This window comes from Mastigoproctus giganteus, chromosome 9 (genome assembly GCF_048544385.1).
Source record: "Mastigoproctus giganteus isolate SK-2022 chromosome 9, ASM4854438v1, whole genome shotgun sequence".
NCBI lineage: Eukaryota > Metazoa > Arthropoda > Arachnida > Uropygi > Thelyphonidae > Mastigoproctus > Mastigoproctus giganteus.
This window is the reverse complement of record NC_143583.1, coordinates 23,545,342-23,568,746: the sequence shown is the minus strand read 5'-3', so window position 1 is coordinate 23,568,746 and position 23,405 is coordinate 23,545,342. Positions and strand designations below refer to the sequence as shown.

The 23,405-nt window shown below is 36.3% G+C and overlaps 1 protein-coding gene across 1 annotated transcript in view; it reads left to right on the top strand.

The window, feature by feature from the left end:
* LOC150080094 (general transcription factor II-I repeat domain-containing protein 2A-like) overlaps positions 1-6,228 on the top strand; it is a 32,273-nt gene extending 26,045 nt beyond the window's left edge. The window contains exon 3 of the mRNA XM_090381667.1: positions 6,088-6,228. Within this exon, the coding sequence (XP_090237793.1) occupies positions 6,088-6,228 (141 nt within the window). The remainder of the gene's footprint in view (positions 1-6,087) is intronic.
* The last annotated feature ends 17,177 nt before the right edge of the window (positions 6,229-23,405 follow it).

The following is a 23,405-nucleotide window of genomic DNA, read 5'->3' as shown; positions in this document are numbered from 1 at the left end:
GACCCTACGTTCTTTAACAGGACAATCTCCCAACCCCTAAAAATCTCGGTGTGTGATGGCTTCGTTTGAAGGAATAATATGATACTGATGTCATGGCACTGAGTCCTGATCTCAGCCGGGACGAATTCGAAAGATGTGAGGAACTGAATCTATTCTCATTCATGCACACCACCATCAATTCCTCGGTTAAAAATTACTCTGTTAGAAGAATGGAAAAATATTTCCGTCGGTGGATTCATAGATTGGTAAAAAGTATTCCACGATTCTTCATTTCCTGAAGGAACATTTTTTTTTTTTTTTTTTTGATTTGGTAGTTGTTGGCGCATCGGCTTCTGTGGCCATATTGCACCTCCCAACGTTTTTGCAGTATGTACTTTGATCCAAGCCCGAGGCGGGAATCGAACCCGCGACCTTTGGGTTGCCAGGCAGGTACTTTACCCACTCGGCTAGCCCGGTCGGCGAAGGAACATTTGGGAACACGTTGGGAAAAAAGCTTATAAAAATTCCTCACGTCATCGAGGGGATTCGAGCTGAAGTCTTTTTTACCCGGTGCGGGGAGGACGGCGATTCTACCAACTAGGGCACAAAATTGATGATTTAACATTTTAAATATCATCTCCTTCTGGTTTTCCGTTCCCTTCACGTGTGCATGGATTCCAGAATAACTCCCCCCCTCTCTCAAGTTTCATGCCCGAATACGATTCTGATCATCCACGGGAATAGTTTCATATATGTTTATATATAATAGAAGCCAGGTTATCAGAAATATGATGACACGTCACACGAGCAATATCATTTATTTTTTTAATATAACTTTCTCGTTTTTATCTTTTATTTTTGGGCCTCTGGTGCAGCTACACCACCTGCACCTTGAACGACACGTAATTGTGCACAAGTGTACACCATATAAAATAAGTGTAAACGTTCTGCTGTTAGAAATATTTCAGTCTGTTTTTTTTTTTTTTTTTTTTTCTTTTGATGCTACAAGAGTCTGTTCCATCAAATTCTTTTTACGATTCGGCCTTTCCAAGACCTATCTAGATGCCATTAAATGCTCCCTGGCTGTTGCTTCCGTGTCAGAATTCATCATAATGTTCCCCTCTTCATTTTCAGTTTCTGTCTGATTCAAATTAGTATTTAATGGTTAAACTGTTTCCTCACCTGACAAAAAGTGATAACCTGGATCGTTACGAAAACCTACAGCGAATGAGCAGTTCATGCTTTTTCTCTAGTTTTGTTCATTGGTATTAAAATGTCCAAGAATCTGTTACAGAGTTCATCAAATAGCACGGAAAAAAAATCTGTTTGTGTAAAGTTCAACTGAGGCTTTATACAAATAAAATTTAAACAACAAGGAGTATAAAAAACCTATGTTTTCGTGTCAGTAAAAAAACAGGCCAAACAGGCCTGGTAGATTATAATTATCGATGCAAACTCCACTGACACCAACCATACTGATGTGAGGCATAAAACTGTCCAAGAACGAAAATGTCTACAGATTAACTATTACACAGAGTTTTATTTTCATTAATTTTATAATTGTAAATCTTTACGGTTTTATTTTTTTTAACAGTGAAGTTTTATGCTTTTTATCAGTGTACGTCGTACTATACATGAATGAATGAAATGTATAGTACGACCTTTGCTCTTTGCTTCATTAATAATGATTTATATAAGTGGAATCATGATTTTATTATGCTCATGAGACAGTTTTGTTTCTCACAATTAAATATTAAACATGCCAATTTCTTTTAGTGAAATTAGAGTTAAGGAAAAAAAAAAGGTAAAAAAATTTCGGATAATCGAAATTTCGGATAACTGGAATTCTACTGTGTATTATATTGTGCACTACATATCTTAATTAGCGCTTTCTTATGATTAAAACTTTAATAATCAAGCGATGTTAATGAGATGACATTTTTTATTTTATAAAACTCAAGTAAATTTAGGATACAGGCATCAAGCAAGTGCAGGAGCGAGGCAATTCGTGATAGCTTTCTCTGCAGTGAGATTTCGTGCTTTTATAGCAAACTTAATATTGCTATATTAATAAGTTTCTGAATAAATAAGATGCTAATAAACTAGATTTTTCTACACACCTAATAAAAATAATTTCAAGGGCTGTGCACTAAAAATTATCTTTAAAAAAGTTAAAAAAATGTTTGATGTAATTATCGAATTATTTAAAAATATATATTTCAAACTAACAGAAATCTATTATTATTTTATGTTACTTTTAGAAGGCAATTGTCACCGAGTACCCAATTACACCAATCGTTTTTGCAAGCTTGTCATCTGTCTCCTCCAAATGAGACGAATTTTTAATTTTAGTTGCGCTAATAATTTTGTGCGCGTCGTCAATTAGCAAATTTATCTCTCGTTTCTCGTAACTGATGCACTTATCTTTAAAAAAAAAAAAAAGAAAAGAAAAAAGCTACATAAAGCGAATCTAGTTCGATAATTCTTTGGAATTTCAGCTTTGCAGTTTCTGGTTTGGACTTTTCTCTTTTTATTGTATGCGAACATCTCTGTTATTCCCTGGAAAAGGTGCATGCGCATACACAAGCATACACAGGCACAGTAGCATTTACACGTGCTCTTGGCTGAAGCTGCTCGTTGGCATATTGCCCATCCACGTGACCTTAATAATCAAAGAAACCTAGGAGCGTGTCTGTGACGCAGTTGTCAGTATTCCACTGCCCGATGTTTTAGCCGCAAAAACACCACTCACTTACTTTTGTCAGTTCGATATCTAATTCGGTGCTGGTGACGCAAGCCACTTGGTGATCTTAATGAGGAAAACCTCTATTAGAAACTCTTCCATTTTCCTGTTTTCACAATTTCTCAATGTGCTGATGACGCAGTTCTGTCCGTCAATTGGGAACAGTGGAGATCCCGCCGAAACGAAAAACGAATTTTGCCATTAACGTTTCGTTCGAAGATGCGTCCAACAAGAACAGATGGAGAAACCATTCGAATCTTTTAAAACAGTCAAAAACAAGACGAACGAAAGGAGCAAAAGGAACGATCCAAGTAACTATCTACGTTCTGCCTCACCTTCCCGGTAAAACTCTTGACGATCCTCGGCCAAAACGGACGAAATCGGAACGTAGCGCCGCCGCTTGTAAACAAAACGTAGGACAGATACGGCATGACGAAATGCTAACGTGATCTAGCGCATTCTCTATTAAGTGGGCGACCAGGGAAGGTAGGTGCAGACGTTGGAGAAATGACGCAGTATCCTCACAAGTTTGGTTTAAGTGAGGCAACGGATACCTGTGGCCTCGTCCGCACTGTGCCCATCCTGAGTCAACAGATAACTTCTAACGCTCCGAGAGGTCGAATTTCTCCGACTCACCGAAGCTGTTATCGATAAACATATCAGGTAAGTGTTCGCATTTTATAGATTGTTTATCCGTTCAAAATCCTTCACGTAATGAACTTTTGCTGATATTTTTGTAGTACAAATTCCGTGGCACCGATATAAGGGAAGGGGACGATGTTTTACAATTCCTGTTGGCAGCTATCTGATGTTAGACGGAGTCTGCGCCATTTTCGTTCAATATTAACTTCAGGTGTATTCCAGCCTCCGTTTCCAAACAGATAATCGAGTTTTTTGGGAAAAAATAGTAGATAACATATGGGGATACTATTAGAACACAGAAGTGTACCTTATGGCCATCAACAGCCAACTGAAGAAAAGGAAAGAATCAATTTCCTAATGTTTTTTCCCGAAAAAATCGACATGGCGCATGTTATTTGAAAACTCGTTGGGTTTTGGCGAAAAATTGTTAAAAAACGGATTTAAAAGTTTACGAACCGAATATCTTATATCCATGATTGTGATTTCAATGTCAAATGACCTTTGGAATGTAAGAAACGCGCATTCTGAAACGCGTTCAGCCATGTTCAACCCTGATGCGCACTTTCCGAAAACACCGAATTCATCGGCAGAAAAACACAAATGATGAAATATTACTTAATCTTTAATTATATAGTTTCTAGAAAAGTAGTTTTTATCTTCTAAAATAGCCCTGGAATACAAAATAAAACTTTTTTCAAAGCTGAAAATCGCGCACCCACACAGCGGCAGTTTTGTTTGTTTCTTTTTTTTTTTAATTCTTTGTTCGCTTGTTTTTATTGTGACACTTCGTGACACAATTAGTAAAAAGGAAAGCCTCGGAAAAATCTTATTACAAATCTTATTGGTTATGACATCGATTTTTAATCGACATCTTCTCATATTCCCTAAAACGTCATCAGTTTGTTATAGGGTGCTTTGCAGAAGACGTGTGACATGACGTCATCATGCGCTCCCCGGAGCATGCACCTACCACTGCGGATATTCTGGAGAACGCGCTCTTGTGCGCTATCCTTGTCCAAGGATGTGGTAAAGCGCAAAAATTTACCATACTAATCGGTTTCCACATAGTAAGAAAAAAGAAAGAAAAAAGGAACTTTAAGCAGGTCCGTGTGATATGCCTTAAGATGGATGGGTTTGTTCCTTTTTTTTCATAACAAACCCCCCAATATTAATTGAAGTTTTAATTTTAACCAACTTTCAGATAGTTCTAAAAGGTCCTTTTTTTTCGCAGGTAAAGGTAAACTCAACTGCAGTTGTTATTCACATAAAGGCCAACGATTACAAACATTGACTCCTAATAGTACGAGAAATTACACAATAGTTATTTGAATTTGATTTCAATTAATTTGATAAATCTAATTACTTACTAGGCATTATTCCACAACTTTTTTTATGAATTTAAATGGACTTTTTTTTTAACATTTTAAGTAGGTGGCACTGTCTACATGATTAAAGTTTGCCTGTTAAAGAATACGCATGTACGTTTATCGTCTGCGTCACACTTATGGCGAACATTTATCCAAAGTATAATATTTCTTTAGGCGTTATGTTGAATACATATTTGGATAATTTTTCAATCGTATTAATATCAAAGAATTTCTTGGTAGAGGCCATTTTCGTAAGAAGAAACCCTCTGTTAACTGATCATAATAATTTCGTTCTGGGAGCTGTAGTAATGCGTTTATTTTAGTTTAACATATGTTCAAGTAAAGAGGTAATATTTCAGGTACTGCCATATATTTTTATTTGAAGGGCAGTCACTCAAATGAATGTCTTGTATTTCAGCCCTTAAAGTTTAATATGCAGGACGGTATTAAATTTTCTTTCCTCTTATATTCTTGTTATTGGTAATTTTCCAATGGATCATAATAGGATAAGTAAAACATAACTATATTATGAATATCAAGATTTTACTGTAATATTTCGGTTGATGTAAGTTAATTGTATTATATGAATATTACAAAACAAAGTTCCTGTAAAACCTAAGTTTTACAGTAACTTTGAAGGCTCTCTTTCTAATAAGTTTTTTAGATATATATTTCTTTTCTTTTTTTTTTTTTTTAAAGATTTATTTTAACTGCATCCAGATAGTAGGAGGAAAGTACACATTTAATGTCCAAAGATTATAGATAACTCTTTACTAAGATTCCTGCTGTATTCCTGCTGCATTGTAGTAGCTACTGTAGCGATTCTGCCCCTGGCACACCTGCTTACGCAACAGAACTTTGTAGATCTAATTATTTCCGCATTGGTGAAGAGACCCGAAGAAACACTTGCACGTAGCACAAATTACTTTTTTACCCTCCCCTTAACATGTACAGGTTTTCTGCAGTAATTCGTCGATGGAACCCTGTCTTTTATAATACGATCTTTATAAACGAAATTTAGACCTTTAAATTTAAATACGGTTTCTTTCTGAGAATGTGGATTTTGAATGCCATATCAGATTCTAAATTCGTATACCATTACAAAATGTTATGCATTTTTTTTGGGGGGGGGGGCGGTTAAATGACAACTAATTGTCAATGCTTTCGTTTTTGATTTTATGGCTTATATATGTAACATGCTTCCTGATTTGTCCTCTAAATTAGTATTGAGAAATACATCTGCGGTTAAATAAACTTCCGCTTTGAGCTAATGAGCGTTGATTATTCATCAGGTTAGATCTATAGAAACGTGATGACGTATATAAGTAAATTTGAATTCCACACTTTAATCTTCAGTATTTTAATTCTGATGTGTTATTTGAAGCTAGCCATATTGTAAGCACGGATACTGAGACGTTGCATGCAATTATCCTAGATTCCATGAACAATCCAGGAGAAACACGAATTGTTCAACAATCCTTCAGCGACAATATTTAGTCTGACAGACTAAACTTTATCGGAAAGAATCATTAAAATAAAATCAAAATAATTTTATTTTAACTATAAACACTATTTTATTTTAATTTTCCTTGTGGACATATGTTTCAATTTGCCAGAAGCAGGACGGTAGACCGATTAAGCTGTTATATCCTTTTTTCATTATATCATACTTGCTGTAGAATAAATTATTATTTCATGGAACGTAAGATAATAGCATCCATCCACTCAGCTGCAGTATTTTCGTATTACCGACTTCACAAGGTAAAATTCTCCGGGGAAACTTATTGATGTATTAATATTAATTTAATATTAATTTGTTTAATTAATAAAAGTAAAACACTAAATTGAAGGAGATCGTGTAAATCGGGAATTGTCTGTACTGCATTCACTTCATGTACACACATTTGGCTATTTATGCTAATGAAAAACGTGTTAAATGTAAATGTGATAATAGTGTAACCCAGATGCCAACATACATGTATTTTGAATCTGAATATGTGCTCTTTTATAACTTAAAGGTATTCATTTATGATAACCGAAGGATGTTAAAGAGATGGCAGCCTGTACTTGGTCTTTGGAGGTAGTATTTTTTGATATATTTTTGCTTACGTGGCATTGATTTCTAAATGTTCAGGCTGTTTTATTGCTAACTAGACGTTTCTATTTATATAAGAAGTTTAGTTTAGTAAGATAAGTGAAATTCGGTATTATCATAAGTAATATCTCGAGTTTAAAAAGTTTTAAATTATCTTTTAAAATTTAATTTTTCATTTAATAAGATAAAAAATAAAAATTAAGTATTTTGAAAAGAAGGAAATATTTATTTTTTTTGTATATGCATACAAAATTTCCAGTCTTACTTACGTTAAGGCATTTTTATTAATCTATAATTATACAATGTACTTCTACTTTCTAAATGTATATTTGTTTAATTCGGGTCTTTTGACATATCAGCAAATACAGGCATTTAGATAATAATTTATTAACAGTTTTGATTTATTTTATAATTTGTTAAGATATTAACAAATTATAAAATAAAATAAAATAGTTAAGATATTACAATTAACTAATTATAATTTAATTAATTATTTTTTATTAAACACTTTTATTTCGTTTATTTAATTATTAAATTACAATGTAATAGAAATTTCTATTTTGTTTACATGATTTGTAATTTTGGCATTTGCGATATCTGCAAGCTGCCAGCATAAATTCGTTCGTGTCTTGATTTATTTTGTACAATGAAATATATTTCTATGTCCAGAAATTTATCTTGCTTTTATTTTATTATATAGATGACCCTGTAGATCGCAAGGTTTCTAAACTATATAGCCTTTTGTTACTAATTAAGCATTCCATATCATCTAGTTTAATGTTTGGGCTATGAAATAGTTGGACTTTTAATCACTGTTTTATGCAGATTTCTTAATATATACGAGGTTTCACAATAAAATAACCAAACTAATTGGAAAATATTAAAAATCGTCGCCAATTTTTAGTGAGTGTGTTCATATATATTTCTTGCCACACCTCATATATACACGAGGCATGATCAGAAAGTTCGGGGAGAACTATTTGGAAAATGATGAAGCGTATCGAATATTCAGATGCATTTCCTTCATACACTGATTCCAACATTCTGCAGCTTCTATAATCATGCCTGATAGGATTCTTTTGGAATTGCCAATAGTACCTCTGTCGCGTTATGAATAATTTTCTTAGTTGTTGCAAATCTGTGACGTTCAAGGAGGCTTTAAGATTGGAAAACAAAAAGGAAAAAAAATCCCAGGTAGCTAAATCCAGTGAGTACACATAGCGATGGAGTGCTTCGCAAGAAATTCATGAATAGAAAGTGACAAGTCTGCAAAGGCGTTGTCATGATGCAAGCGCCAATATCCTGAAGCCCACTTTTCCGGCAGTTTTCTTCGACCAGCATCATCATGCAATTGTGATAAAACTGATTTACGGTATTCCTGGTTGACGGTTTAACCGAGAAGAAGAAATCCATAATTGCGTCATGTGAGTCAAAAAATACAAGCATTATCTTCATATTTGAACGAGATTGTCTTGCTTTTCTGGAGAAGACAGCCGTCCACTGAGAGGATTGGGCATTTGTTGATGAATATGCGAGAATTCGTCGCTATTTTTGATCATCAATGAGAATGGAGATACAAATTTTAATGAAATGCGTGAGACTCCTACATCTTTTATTAAAATTGATTGATATGTCTCAAGAAATACCAGCTTCACTAGCAACTTCGCGGATAGTTGAACGTCGACCACTCCTGATCAGATCACGAACCCGAGACGATTGAATCATTCTGTTTAAAAGTTGAGAGGTGGCCAGAGAAAGGATATTTTCGACGAACAAGCAGTCCTCTTTAAATTTGAAGAAGGCTGTTTGTTCGTTTCTGAATCCTCTTTGGAATTCTGTCATCGGCTCAAATAAAATCAATAAAACATTGTTTGAAAAGCGGCCATATCTTAGCGATCTTTTATTTATTTTATTTGGCCTGATGATAGAATGCTGGAGACTATTCAGAAGTGTTGTTTATATAATAATGTGAAATTATAATTACTGTAGCAAATTCAGTGTGCTCTGTGTCGGAGGATATCTGTCATATTTGAAATTTCAATAATAAAATCAATTAATTAAATCATGTGTTGTTCAAGTATTTAATGGATTTTTTTTTTTTTTTTTTTGTATATTCACTTTTTAACATTCCTCAGGTAACGCTTTTCATACAACAAATTAAGACAGATTAAGAAAAGGGCCCTAAGGAGGATCGTTGTGAGACATCCATTTCAAGAATTAAACTTTGCCATTTCTCCATATAAATGACTGTTACGGATTTGTTCTTTATATTATTTTCCATTGATCTGAAGGTTTATTTTCTCAAACCATATATCTTGACTAATTCAGGAACCACTTTGCCAAATGCCTTGGAAATATTTAGAAACAGTGTTGATTTGAGATCCTCAATCGAGAATATTCATAATGCTGCCAACAAAATTGATCATGGTCAGTGCATGTCGAGCGTTTTAATAAAACCATAAGTCCTGCCCAATGTTGCTTATTTCATGTTTTCATAGCTGAAAAATTCTTTGCTTCTCTCTCTGAAAAGAGGTTTGTCATTCGAAATAATGTGAGAGCACTGCTGAATGATAGGAGCGTTTCCAGGCATGGTGGAGACGTTGGGGTGTGTATAACGTTAGAAAGAAAATACTCTTCTTATGATCACACTCACTAAAGATTAGGGAATAAAATATTTATTTTTATAGAATTATCTGATTATATTACTGTCTTACCTATTTCTATATATATACAGGTGAGACTGGGTATTGTGTGTATTTTTATACATTTTAAATGTTGTAATTTTGTGTCATTGTTTAAAAAAATGTTTAGAATATTTTGCATTTTTAGTTTATTGTAGTCATATACTGTACTTTAATATTCTTGTCGTAAGGAGCCCAATTCCCAGTATAACATAGCGCCTATAGAAAATAATTACTCAGATAATCTTCGTACAGAATTTTTTTACTTCAATTAGTTAAAAAAATAAAGTTTTTTTTTGTGTTATAATGAGATGGGGAGGGGAAAAAAACGTGTTTCATTCTATGACTTCGATGTCATTAATTTAAATTTAGATTCACTTATAAAATGCAAATGATTTGAAATTGTGTTCTTAAATTTAATATCACATGGTAGTAAACAGGGGTGGTCTTGTTTTCAGAAATGAAAGAAAAGTAGTTAACGTCCCCGATTGCACAATTCGGGATTATTATTCACTGCCCACTGCTGGGCGACGTCCCTCATAACGGGAGATACTAAAAGGCATAATTCGCCATGCTGGCCAGTGCGCCTTTGCAAAGTACCCTTTCATCGTTAACTGCGTAGGTTTTAAGTAGGACTGCCGATTAAGAGGTACATCTGATCACGGGAGGAAAGCAAAACGACTTTGACCTAAAGGTGACTATTATAGAATTGAAATAACAACAACAAAAAAAAAAAAAAAAGTAAAAAAGTGTGTGGGGGTAAGAGGAGTCACCCTAAAAGTCTCTGACAGACGTATTTATACTAAGCATGATGAATAAACCAGTGACTTCTAAAACTGAAGGTTGTCTTCTTCCCTCGTAGCATGTATGAGTAAAGTGCCTATTGTCTTGGCCATGTCCGTAAGTCCGTCCGCATGTAATAACCAGACTGGACTGATTTTCATAAAATTTTATATTTCACTCTACTAAAACGATGTGTCAAGCCATTTGAAATTTCATTAAAATCGGACTTGTAGAAATATGGCAATTAATTCTTTTTCATGCATATCACACTGGCTGGTCACTGCCGTATTAATTGCAGCTGAACCTGGATATTGTTTTTTTTTTTTTTTTTTTTGGCGTGTGCTGATTGGAGGAATGAATGGGCAATACTGGAGATGCACAAAAACGCAATGTTTTCAGTTTGAGCATAAGAAGTTATTGCTTTTTGCTAATGCGTCTGAAATATTATTCCATTAATTAACTTTTTTTTTAATTTTATCAAAAGTTACTGTTTCTATCACGTGACTTTCATTATCTCTATTTAAATAATTATTTCAGAGTGACAAAAATTATCTTTTTATACTGTAGGATGAAAACACGCCAATATTTTAGAAAATGTCTTTAGAAAATGTTTCACAAATATTTCTAAACATTTGAACTAATAACTGAATTTTATAATTTTTTAAATATTATATTTGTATATTTAATGTGCTTGGAAAAAACAAAATGTACACAGCGATCTCAATAATATTGTTTATCGAGTTTTTTGCTTTCATTCACAATGTTTTCCTAGCCATTTTATAACGTGTACAAGCTAGCATAATATTATACACAGTATATTGGTGTAACAGATTAAGAACAAAACAGTCGACACCATGTTGCCAGCATTAATCCCAGGAAGGTGTGGAAAGATTCTGACCCATTTATCCCACAGCAAACATAACTGCCCGAAGGATGTGGCTCTACGATCACTAAACAGATAAAGGTTCTCATCTTGATCCAAGATGATTTCAACCACACGAATCGTATTTTCTCTAAATGTCTACCTAGGCTTCAATCAATATAAAATAGCTTTCCAATTAATAAAATCCGCCTATTCCATTTTTATTTTCGTATATCTTATCCAACCTTGAATTCTTATTAGAAGTCCATCACACCTCTCTAAAACACTTCTGAATTTCAGAAAACTGCACCCATTCTGCTATTACCGTAATGCCAGATACGTTTACTGTTCTAACTTTAATGCTTTGCCAAACCCAATCCGAGGTTTATTGTTTTACCTTCAGCGTCCCCCTCTTTGTTTCTGTTTTACTTGGAAAGGGTGTAACCAGAATGGAGGTGATACACGAGACAACTGCCCCAGGTGCAACTTTTAGGGAAAGGGGTGCATTTTTCAAGGAAAAAAAAAAGTTATGTAGTATCAAAGTCCCCAGAAGAGAACAGGGGAAAATTTAAAGTTCGTCCTTAGTGAGATACTGCGTGTAGCCACGATAATGCAGGCAGAAAGCACTATTGTTGTATAGTGTTAATATGATTGCAATTTTTCTACACTGCTCGACAAAATTAACAGAACAAGTAGAAAACGTGGTGTAACTCGTGCAGCTTGCTTTGAAGCAGGACAAAATTTAGTATGGTGGTGTACCATAGAATAACGACGAAATGAGGAGACAACGAGAAACTCCGGACAGTAAGGGACATAGGGGTTGTATAAGAATTACCAAAAAAAGGTCACATTACAGAAGTCGATACAAGATGGTCGAAAATATGGTTACATGACATCAGTACGGCGTATGATCTCCTCCAACGGCTAAACAGGCCTGACAGCAGTGAACCATGCTCGATATAAGGGTATCTATAATATTCTGCGGGAACAAATCCCATTCTGAAGTCACCAAGTGACCGAGTTGGCTGTCGGCGTGCAATGCGACGCTCAAGTGCGTCCACGCATGTTCCATCGGATTTAGGTCTGTGATCGTGCTGGCCACGGCAGTCGTTGGATATCTCCAGTTTCAAGATATTCCTCCACAACTTGAGCTCTATGTGCAGTGGCGTGCATGAAAATAAAATCTGGGGCAACCGACCCTTAAAAAGTCGCACATAGGGTTCGAAGATCTGTTCTCCCTACCTCGGCACAGTTACGGTGCCCCTATCAAAAAAACATGAAGAGAGGTGCGGCCGTTGATCATTATTCGCCCCATACGAGAACACTGCCTCCACCGTAAGTGTCCCTTTCTCTGATGTTGGAGGGATGATACCGCATTCCTCGTTGTCTCCAGAATCTGTTTGTAGGCTAAAACTGGACTCCTATTTGATTGTGAAGTGTTGCTGAAGACACTGTTCACAATAAAATATTCATGAAAAACATTTTATTCTGTTAATTTTGTCGAGCAGTGTAGTAATCGGAATAGCTTGGAAAAAAGTTAGCTTCTAACCACCCTTTACCCCCCCCCACCAAATCATTGTACCTTAGTATTTCTTACTGTTAAGTTTTAAGGGATGTAGAACGGACAGACAGCAGTGTTCTTCTGGACTATCTGTAAATTTTATTACTAATAAAATCTGCATATAAATTTATGAAGTTATTTATAGATTTTCACGCTGATTAACCATCCTTTCGAAAATTATCAGTATAAAAGTTTAAATCAGCAAAACCCGCATTGTAATATGAAAAGCGGCACTGAAGAAAAAGGTTTGCCAAACCAAAGTAAAAGGCCACGTCTTAATATTACGACAAAGCTTTGGTACTGGGAGATAGCAGGATTTCAGGTTTAAAAAAAAAAAAAGAAAGAAAGAAAGAAAAGAAAAGAAAAAAGCAGACAAAGAAGATTAGGGATGAACCTTTTAAGTTTCACTGGCAAGCAGTTGAAGTATTTGCATACTGTCTTTGGGAAAGGGTATTGAACATCTGTAGATAAAGTAGCAAAAGAATTTACTTTGGAACTTTTCTAGGCAGAACCGGTGTTGTCCCAGAAGGGGATTCCATGTCATGCGGGAAAGCCAAGGTCAGTGAGAAGGAGAGCTAGAGTTCTAAATAAAAGTACCGAAAAGAAAGGTCACTGAATCTGTAGCCGAGTCTCTGAAGCCAGTCTTTCTTCTGGAATGGCTGGCTAAATTAACAATTGTGCTGGGATAACCACATTCTTCTTGAGGTTATTCCAAGGTCTTCAGTTTCAGTTACCCTTTTGTGTTTGATTAATAAGATATTAGTGAGTAATACAGTAAAATGATATCCTGAAACATTTTCCATAATGAAATGCATAACTATCAATGATGCATGCTGCATATTTTCTGATTAATCAGAAAATATGAAGAAATCTTAAATCTTTTTTGATAATTTAATTTCGAAAGGTAATATAATTTTCTCATTCTGATCTTTTAATATTTAATTTGCAAATACTTTTATATTGAGTCTGTATTTTTACCTTTTGAAATTTAATTATTAATTCCCAGGAAATGGCTTTCACAAAATATTTTTGTGTGTTATGCATTTTCCCATCTGAATTAGGGCTTGGTAAAGTTAAATACTCAGTGAAGGTAAAAAAAGCTATCTGAGAATTGCTCCTAAAATCTTCTCAGGGACTAACAAAACATGTTGAAAATTTGGTGTCAATCTGACATTTCCTGGTCGAGTAATCATATTTTATGTACACTGAATGGCTTTATTAGGTACGCCTTCCTAACAGCGTGCAGGTCCTCCTGGGTAGGATTTTTTTTTTTTTTGTCTACGCCAAGTAATTCATCGTAACTGTTACATCGTTAACAATATACAGTCCCCTACCAAAAGTGGGACACTGTATAATTGTGTGAACGAGATGATCAGTTCACTAGCAGAAGATCACCAGTACATCCTAGAAACAGTGCTCACTGATCGATACCGCCTTCTTTAGTAGACACTCACGTCGTTTGAATTGCTAACCCTGGTAGTTCCACGTTAACACCAGAGTAGGATTTTCAAGCTCTAAACCTAGGGTACGACCACCTTGCCAAGCCACATGGCGGTCTCGCGTGTCTCCCTTGATACGCGACTTCTTTCCAACCCTCTCGAGGGCCGTCTTCTGCCCCGTTTCACCTGTGTGGAAGAAATCCCACCCAAACTGCGGTGGATGCCTACCCTGACATCCTCCGTCGCTATATCCATACCCCCTTTTCTTCATTCTCTTCAGTACATCCTGAACTCCATCTTTTTTTTTTTTTAATTGGTCTCTGTCCAGGAAGCTCAGGTGACCCTAGTGGAGACCAGCCAGGGAATTATGGACAGCTTGGCTACCTCCTAGCGGTGTGTGGGCAACGTGAGGACCCACCAGGGCCCATGTGAGCAAACGCCAGAACACACAACTGAACCCAACACAATACTTCGTATATAACACTCACTTTCTGGCTTTCGCAGTGATACCGTTTGTCTCCATAGAGTTCATATGGAGCAGATGTGGTAAATTACCGGAAGCCCCTTCCCCTAACACTATGCACTATGTGCGAACGAGATGAAACCGGTTCAAAAGCGAACAGGCAATAGCAAATATATCACAAACAAGCAGGGCTCACGGTAAGCAGGTGGTGGTGTTTTAAAGTGGCTTAATCGTCGGATGCCATTAGCAATTCATCATTGTGCTCCACAACCAGTTAACTGTAACTGATGTCGTAAAAATGAAAGAACGAGAGCAGTTTGAGTGGGCGCAAACAGATCAGGTAAGCTAAAAAAAATGATGGCCAAATTGCCTATTCGTGAAACTAAGTTGTGAAAACGAATCCAGCGGAATCCTTAGGAAAAGCTACGTTTGAGCACTCGTTTGAGATATCCACAGAAGTGTCTATAACTGCATCTGTGAGTCGTATAAATCTGCACTGCAGGGTTTTCATGGTAGAGCTACTGCTCACATGCCCGGCATCACACCAACGAATATCAAACGTTGTTCAATCGTTCTTGGACCATGGAACTCTGAAAACAGCTCCTATGAAACGAGTAGCATTACACAGTCACCGCAGCGTACTGTGTCCAAAATTAAGTTTGGAGAAGAAGAAATCGCAGCGTGGAGCATGGTCTTGTGGTTCCGACTTACACCGTTGGTTTTAGTGCAAAACCATCAGTGTCGAGTCGTACACAGATATCTTGAACAACTACGCAGTATCCAACCCTGACAGCAGCTCTATGGAAATGAGCCCTTCACGCTGAAGAACGGTAATGCTCCATCCCATACAGTAAATAGCGTACAAACCTGGTTTAATGAAAATGAACTCGTCCGGCCAACCCAGAATGCAAATATCATTCCAATCAAACATTTTTAGAAGCAACTGAACGGCGGATCAAAATGCGTCTAATAACTTCATCTTCTACCGAAGAACTAAGGAATGCACTAAAGGCGTGCACACAAATTCCTGCAGCTTGCAACAAAACCTATGACCAACTAACTCAGCCACGTTGTGAAAAATTCCTTGTGTCATTGGCAGGATTCAAACCCAGAATTTTTCCACGCAATGTGGGGAGGACGGTAATTGTATAAACTGTGCTTCCCGCGAGTGTGAAGCTTATGTACACATTAATTTGTTCATTAGAACTCACGCTTTTTCAAACGTGATGGTGTCGAAAACTTTTGGTAGATTGGTATATACTTATCCAGGTATTGGACGTTCCACAGTGAAATTTGCACTCGTTATGAACCATTGCCTATCTCAGATGTTTCTGGAAACAGCTCAAAAACAAAGAAAAAATTCACACCGCAAGTACTCATTCAATTATCAGAAACTGCATTGCAGCACGTCGAAATGATTTGGACGTATCCATCACATGCCAGTCAATTAACAGGCTTGCTGTATAATTAATAACACTTTTTCTAAAGAACTTCTCAACACTGGGTTTGACAAACCATCCAAAATATAACAGCAGCCTTGCATTAAATCAGCAAGCTCGGCAGGTCTGCTCAAAGTAGTTATGATCGCCGTGAGGAAAAGACCTGGGTTGTCCCATCTAGACTGGAAGAAATTATAAGGGCATTTTTCCCAACGCATCCAACTTAGTCTGTCTCAGACGAAAGTTGAACTGATTTTTCCTCGGGTTTTTCATTCAACAAAACAGGCAAACCGACTGTAGGATACATGCAATTTACAGACCTATTATACCGACTATTCATGGCCTTAGTTGCCCTGGGGCAAAATCAAAGAACTGCTGAGCTGTTGGCAACACACCCCTGTTTAAAGGTATACCAACACAGTTCGTTAAACTCACTTCACACATTGGGCCTTTTCAGGAGATATCGTTCAAACGATAATTGTCGAAATGCCTTTTGCGAATGAATTTCGATAATTTGCAGCTGTCGGGCGGTTATCTTTTACTGCGGCAACATCCTTTATTCCATTATTCCATCTGAGATGCTGCACACCAGGTGGCACTCTATTCAAAGAAGAAAACAAAAATGCACTGCCTTCCACTCTACACTACACTTACATGTATTTATAATATCTGGGTAGCAGTAACCCCGAGTAATGCACGAACTGTGCGGTACTACACTCGGGTAGTGGAGAATGAAAAAGACCTGGGGGAAATTGTGCAGTCAAATATGAAGTTTTCTGAGCAGTGCAGACAGGCAGCCAGAGCAGCTCATGAGATCTTGTCAATGATATACAGGAATTTTTCCAGCAGGGATAAGGAGGTGATTATCTCCTTGTATAAGGCGATGTTCAGGCCACACCTTGAGTACAGGTCTGGTGTCCTGATTTTAGGAAGGATGTAAAGTTACTAGAACGAGTACAGAGAAGGACAACAAGACTGGTGAAGGGAACAAAGGGGTGCTCTTACCAAGAAAGGCTTAAGTCCTGCAAATTGCAGCGTCTGGAGCAAGGCTTAAGTCCTGCAAATTGCAGCGTCTGGAGACTAGGCACCTGCGAGGCGATCTAATTGAGGCGTATAAGGCCTGGAATGGTTTGAGCAATATTAATGCTGATGAGATTCTTCCACTTGCTCAAATTCCGCACCTAAGGGGGCATAAATTCAAATTGAGGAAAGACAGTTGTAGAATAGATGTGTTTAAATTTGCCTTTAGCCAGCGGGTGGTTCACTGCTGGAACAAACTTACATCTGTTGTGGAAGTTGATAGCAGCTTAAATAAATTCAAGGAAGAATTGGACGAACTTTTGGAGCGAATTGATGGATGAAATGGGAATTTCTTTTTTGGCTGATGCTGTATAAGCTTGCTTTCTTGCATCATATGCCTCTGCTAATGCTAATGCTAATAACACTTGCATACAGGGTGGTGAGTCGAAATCATTTCCCTCTCCCACCCTCTGTTTGAAATTTTAAAAAATTCTTTTGAACAGTCTTTGGAGAGCCTTGCCTAGTAGAGAAACTCAGTACGCCATTATAAAATAAAGTACATTATTTGACACTATATCATAATAACTGAATTATAATTTTTAATAATTATAATTAAAAATAAATATGTAATAAGAATCCTACTATGAAATGGTGCAGCGTAATTGTACAATTCCATACTAGGAATGGAATGGTATAGCGTAGTTGCCACTACATATTTCCATGCACTCAACAATTCAGGAATCACTAACTTGTTCAATTATAGTGAAATTGAGTTGTTGGGTTTTAGACGCATCGGGACCATATCTTACGATGGGGAACCTTACTCCCTCCGCTTGAGATCGTCTAACTGTAGCCCCAACTGAAGAGGCCTTTAGAAATTTCTCCTGTATCTCACAGAACTGGAACTTAAAACTCCAAACCAGTGACAAGTGGCGAAACCACTATACTAAACTACAATATCCCGGACTGAAATATGATGTAGCTTGAAGTATCAATGACATATTTTATTTTAAAGTACAAGAAGATTTAAAGTTCATTATGTTACTGTCATTATTTCGCTAAAAAAAATCTGTCAGGAACATAATCTGTTTACTCTCCTTACAGATTTTAAGGTATGCTACTGGTACCAATTGGAATTCAAATTTTTGCGTGCACAGACAGCGTGAGCATAGACATCTTTCTAAACTAGCAGATCATTCCATTTATATCATTAGTGCACAGAAGAACGAATGAACGTATTTTGATGAGCTCATAGCTAATTTTATTAACTTCGTTAGTCTGTTATGTAGGATGTGATACCATCCAAGAGGAATTATAAGAACGAAATAAGACAAGTTTGACCTTGGAATGCTTTGTCGAATCCGAGTAACAGAGTAAAAATAACTACAAACCGACATATGCCTCCTTCTTTTTTTCTTTTCTTTTTTTTTTTTTTTATGTTTTGACATTTGTCGTCTGATTATCTGTTTGCAGAAGTCCTTCTTCAGAAAGGAAATCTTTCCCAGAAAGATATTCAGAAAGGATAGTTCTCTGAAAGAACTATTTCTTGGAAGTGTATAGAAAAAAAAAAAAAAAATTGGAGCAGAATGATGTGAATGATGTTTATAAAATATGAAATCTGTCATTTTTTTGGGGAATTTCTGCTTGAGTCGTTCATTTAATACGGTAAGTTAAAATTTGGGTATACATCAGTGCTTTTATTGTGCCAGAACAAAATATGCACCTAAGAAAACATATGTATTTGGTTCTGGCTGATGGCTACGCATTAACTCATGAGCGGATGTGTATACGCACGTTAAAAACGTTGTGCACTATGATCGTCATTTGCTCACCGTTTTTCTTCCTGCAAACGTTTATACACGTTTTTATGGTACTTTCAGATTCCTGCGTCTAAGAAGTAACAGACAATTATTAGGCATTCTACTGAGACGATCAGCTTGAAATCCTAATCTTAATCGTTTACGTCCATATATCATCATGCAAAATGCATGCAAATTTCAAAATTTGTCTTTTCTTTTTGGGTGGGGAAATTGGAAGGATGAGCAGTGTATTCACTCTTTCTAATCCTGCTCTGTTTATCCACTTATCGACCGCCATTAGCCCTCAGAATGATGGCTGATGAGTTGGATATAAATACGGAGACAAAATTTGTGCCGCACAGCCTCATATATAAGCAGCAGCAACGAAAAGTGCCATCATACGAAGACTTCATCCACACTAGCCTAATTTCCTCAACTGTATTGTCACTGGAGATGAGAGTTGGGTGTTTCAGTACGATGTATGCGGTGAACTTCAAAATAATCACCAAGTTCCAAAAAGTTTCATTTACAGAAGAAGTCAAGGATCAAGACGATGCTCAACATGTTTTTCGACAGAATGTTATTCACAAGGAATTTGTACTTGAAGCGGGGGGAAGGGAGAGCGTTCTACACACAGGTGCTTCAAAGACTGTTGAAGCGCATTTCCCGGATGAGGCCTCAATTTCGAGACCGCAGCAGCTGGTTCTTGTTGCATGACAATGCCCTCGCCCATTCCACACCTATTGTGAAGACATTTCTGACGAAACATGGCATTGTATAGATCTATCATCATCCACCCTACTCACCCGATCTAGCACCTGAGAACTTTTGCCTCTTTGAAAAGGTGAAAAATATCCTCAAAGGAAATAGATTTCAGGACGTTGAGGATATTAAGAAAAACTTAACCGTCGAACTGAACATTTTTTGACACCTTCACTAACTCCTTTCAGAAACGTTTAGAACTGTGTAATAAGTGCATTCCATCAGGTGGTTTAAAAATCACCTGATGGAATGCACTTGTTACACCGTTAAAATGCACTTATTAAAAAACCACCTGATGGTACAAAAATGTTTAAAAAAAAACATTTTAAAAATCTTTCACTTTGTGTTCTTTTATTGCATCAGTCAGGCGATTCAGACCATATGTCATGAGGGGAGAACCCCACTCCCGCTCGCCTGAGATCGTAAAACCACCACACCTCGTATCAAATGCGTTTGATTCTTCTCAACCAGATATTTTCCAATATAAACTTGAGCCATATAGTTTATGTTATTCTGTATTGAATCAAACTGAAAAGCTTCTTAGAAAACGTTAGTGAAAGTGAGATCTCACTCAATATCATATTATAGGATACCCCACAAGACTCTTCTCTAGGCCCTCTTTGTTCGTTCTGTCTTGATGATCTTTCATCCTTGTCCCGTCTGCTAACATCGATCTTTTCCTGGATGTAAAAGATAACGTCACTGATTCACTCTGAAAGTATATAAATTCATTTTTTTAAACTTCTCTTCCCTTAGTTGATTAAGAACAACACGTTTCTAAATCCTTCGGTTAAATTATTCCGATTTTTCCTACTCGTGTGGTCAGATAAGCATTTTCCAATGTTTTCTTTAGAGGCAGCTTATCCATCTAGAATATAAACTTCATCAAGGTTTTGGCAAGTTAACCTATGCTCATCTCATAGTAGTTTTGTCGTCCCTCAGAGTTTGAAAACTTCTGGTCTTAAGCGGTTTTTATTTATTTATTTATTATTATTTTTTTATTCTGTTGTAGGCCTATGTTACTACCATGTTTCTACACCTCAGCACTACTGAAGTATTTTCAGCAATTTTTCTCACAAACAAACTTTATTACACTTGTCGAAAATTCGTTCAGTATTTTATAGGGAAAAGCTAGGAATTAGAAACAGAGATTATTGCTAGCTTTTCCCTCTCTACTAACTAAAACTTCCTGCAACAGGCCATGACCATGGGTATCCCAGCTTTAATGAACTGTACTATCAAGGACCGAACCTGCTTTTGCTGGCAAATGACTTCTCTCTACACCTGGTTCCCCTTCCCTACACCTTCCCTACATACACAGAAAAAGAAAAAAGAAGTACATTAAATGAAACTCTAGTTTGGCAAGGAATCCATCAGATATCTTGCAGTTTATGTGAATGCTGTGCCAACAGAAATAAAGTCAACCGGTTTTTTCGAATCCCTTTCAACGTCAGAAACAGCAACTCACGTAGGGTTCTGTATTTATTACGTACAGTTATATGGCCTTCCTAATAAAATTAAAGTACAGCAGTCGTATCCATTTAATAAATATCGTATTTATTACCAAATGCAAATATTTTATTTCCGCTTAGAATTTCGCAGTTTTAAAGGATTTGAATTTTCTCCCTTTTAAATCCTGGTTTCTCTCAGTTTATCTGCTTCGCAGCAATCATGTGAATATTTCGTTATTCAGTTACGTTTGATAAAATTAGAAATTTTTTAATTTGGTTTTTATGGTACTGAAAATTTTTGTAGTTTTACCATCAGATATCAGCATACTAAACAACATAACTCATTTTTTAATTAAATCTTAAATTTACATGCTGGCATCATCATCGTCATCAGCCATTTTCAATCAACTGCAGGATGAAGGCCTCTCCAGCAACTTTCCAGTTCCTTCTGTTTTGTGCAATGGTCATCCATTTACTACCCACGAATGATGAATTTCATCTGTCCATCTCCGTTGTTGTCTTCCAGGTTTTATTTTAGCCCCTCTTGGGTACCATTCTGTTATTTTCTTAGTCCATCTGTCATCATGGAGCTATGTATCCTGCCCAAGTCCATTTCAGTTCTTTAATTTTGATAAGAATGTCTTTTATTTGTGTTTTCTGCCTAATCCACGTGTTTCTCTTCTTATGTAACAGTCTGATTCCTAATATAATTCGTTCCATTTTTGCTGTGTAGCTTTCAGCTTCTCTTCCATTCTTTGGTAAATGTCCAAGTTTCACTTCCATAAGTCATGCTGGGAAGTATACATTGGTTAATTAGTTTACGTTTCAGATAAATTGGGATATTGCTCCTCAGTATGTGAGGAGCAGCAGTATCCCAATATATTTCCTGAATGCTGTCCATCCAAAATACCATGCAGTGTATAGACTTTTTATTATGTGGCAGATACCTATCGTTGCCGACTTTGCTTATGTATATTTGAAAAAAAAAAAAAAACCACTTTGGATCCTTAAATGAATTGAGCTCGAAGATGGACTAAGAAAATAACAGAATGGTACCCAAGAGGTACTAAAAGAATTGGGGACAAATGAGAAATAATTTCAAGAGGTCTGTTATATAGACGTTTAGAATTAGTAGCGCTCGAGATAATCTGGCCCAGCGATTTCAGAAGTTGATGACCACTGAACCAGATATTTCTAAACTGATGGAAAAATTTATAGAGGAAAAAAAAATTCACGGTAGCGTATGCTCCCAACACCTGAAGAAGGAATTATCGTTTGTCGCCGCCCCTGCACTTGTCTGTTTTCATGGAAAATTGCACACCACACGAAGTAAAGTTGAAGTCCCTTATTTTTATAACATGCACGCATGGTAGCCTACAGTGCATAAAATATGTAAAAAATTCATCATACCATATCAGTGAAGCAATCAAACATAGTAGGCTACCGGTAATATATATATATATATGCACCGTGTAGAAATGGGATATGAAAATATATCTTGAAACGCAAAGCAACTTGAGAAGAATGTAACGTAAAATATAAATTAAAAATTAAAAGTATGAAGATGGTTTGCTGAAGTGTTTAATGTAGAGGATGCCAGCCTACAAGAAACAGAGTAATAATAGAAAGTAGAAAAATAAGATAGAAGATAGGAAGAAATTTGAAAGATTAACCATAGCTAAATAATATCAGTATTGATGCATTAGGGATTGAGGAAATTTAGTATGAAAAGGGCAAGGAAAGAGAAAAATAAACATTAATATTGAGAATACAAAAAGGATGGCAAACATCACAACAAACATCATCAGGGGACAACAACCACGACAATCCATCAGGGACATGGCGTTTCATATCAAAACCAATGCAAAATGGTTTTTGATGGTAATAATATAATGAACGCAGATTTACCAATATAATTTTGATACACCAAACGGTTCAATCAAATTAAATAATTTATTATTTTAATCGGGTTAATTATCCTAAATGTATGCGTCAGTTGTAAAGAGGATTATATGTAGGGAGGGGAAAAAAGATAGCAACCATTAAATGGTAAAGAAGGCGAGGAATAGGGGGCAGTACACTACCACAATGCCGCGATTGTTGATCCTGCATACATTGTTTATTCGTGTGAATTCATCAGTCCGTTCTTCACTGCTTACTGAAGAAAGTTCTCTCACCGTCAGCCATTGTTTATCCAATAATGCGTTGTTGTTGTTGTTGTTGAAAAATGTATTTCAACGAATGGATGTTACCTGATGAATTGCAATGTGATAGCATGACCTTTGATGAGAATGGATCTCGATCATCATTTTATCAAGA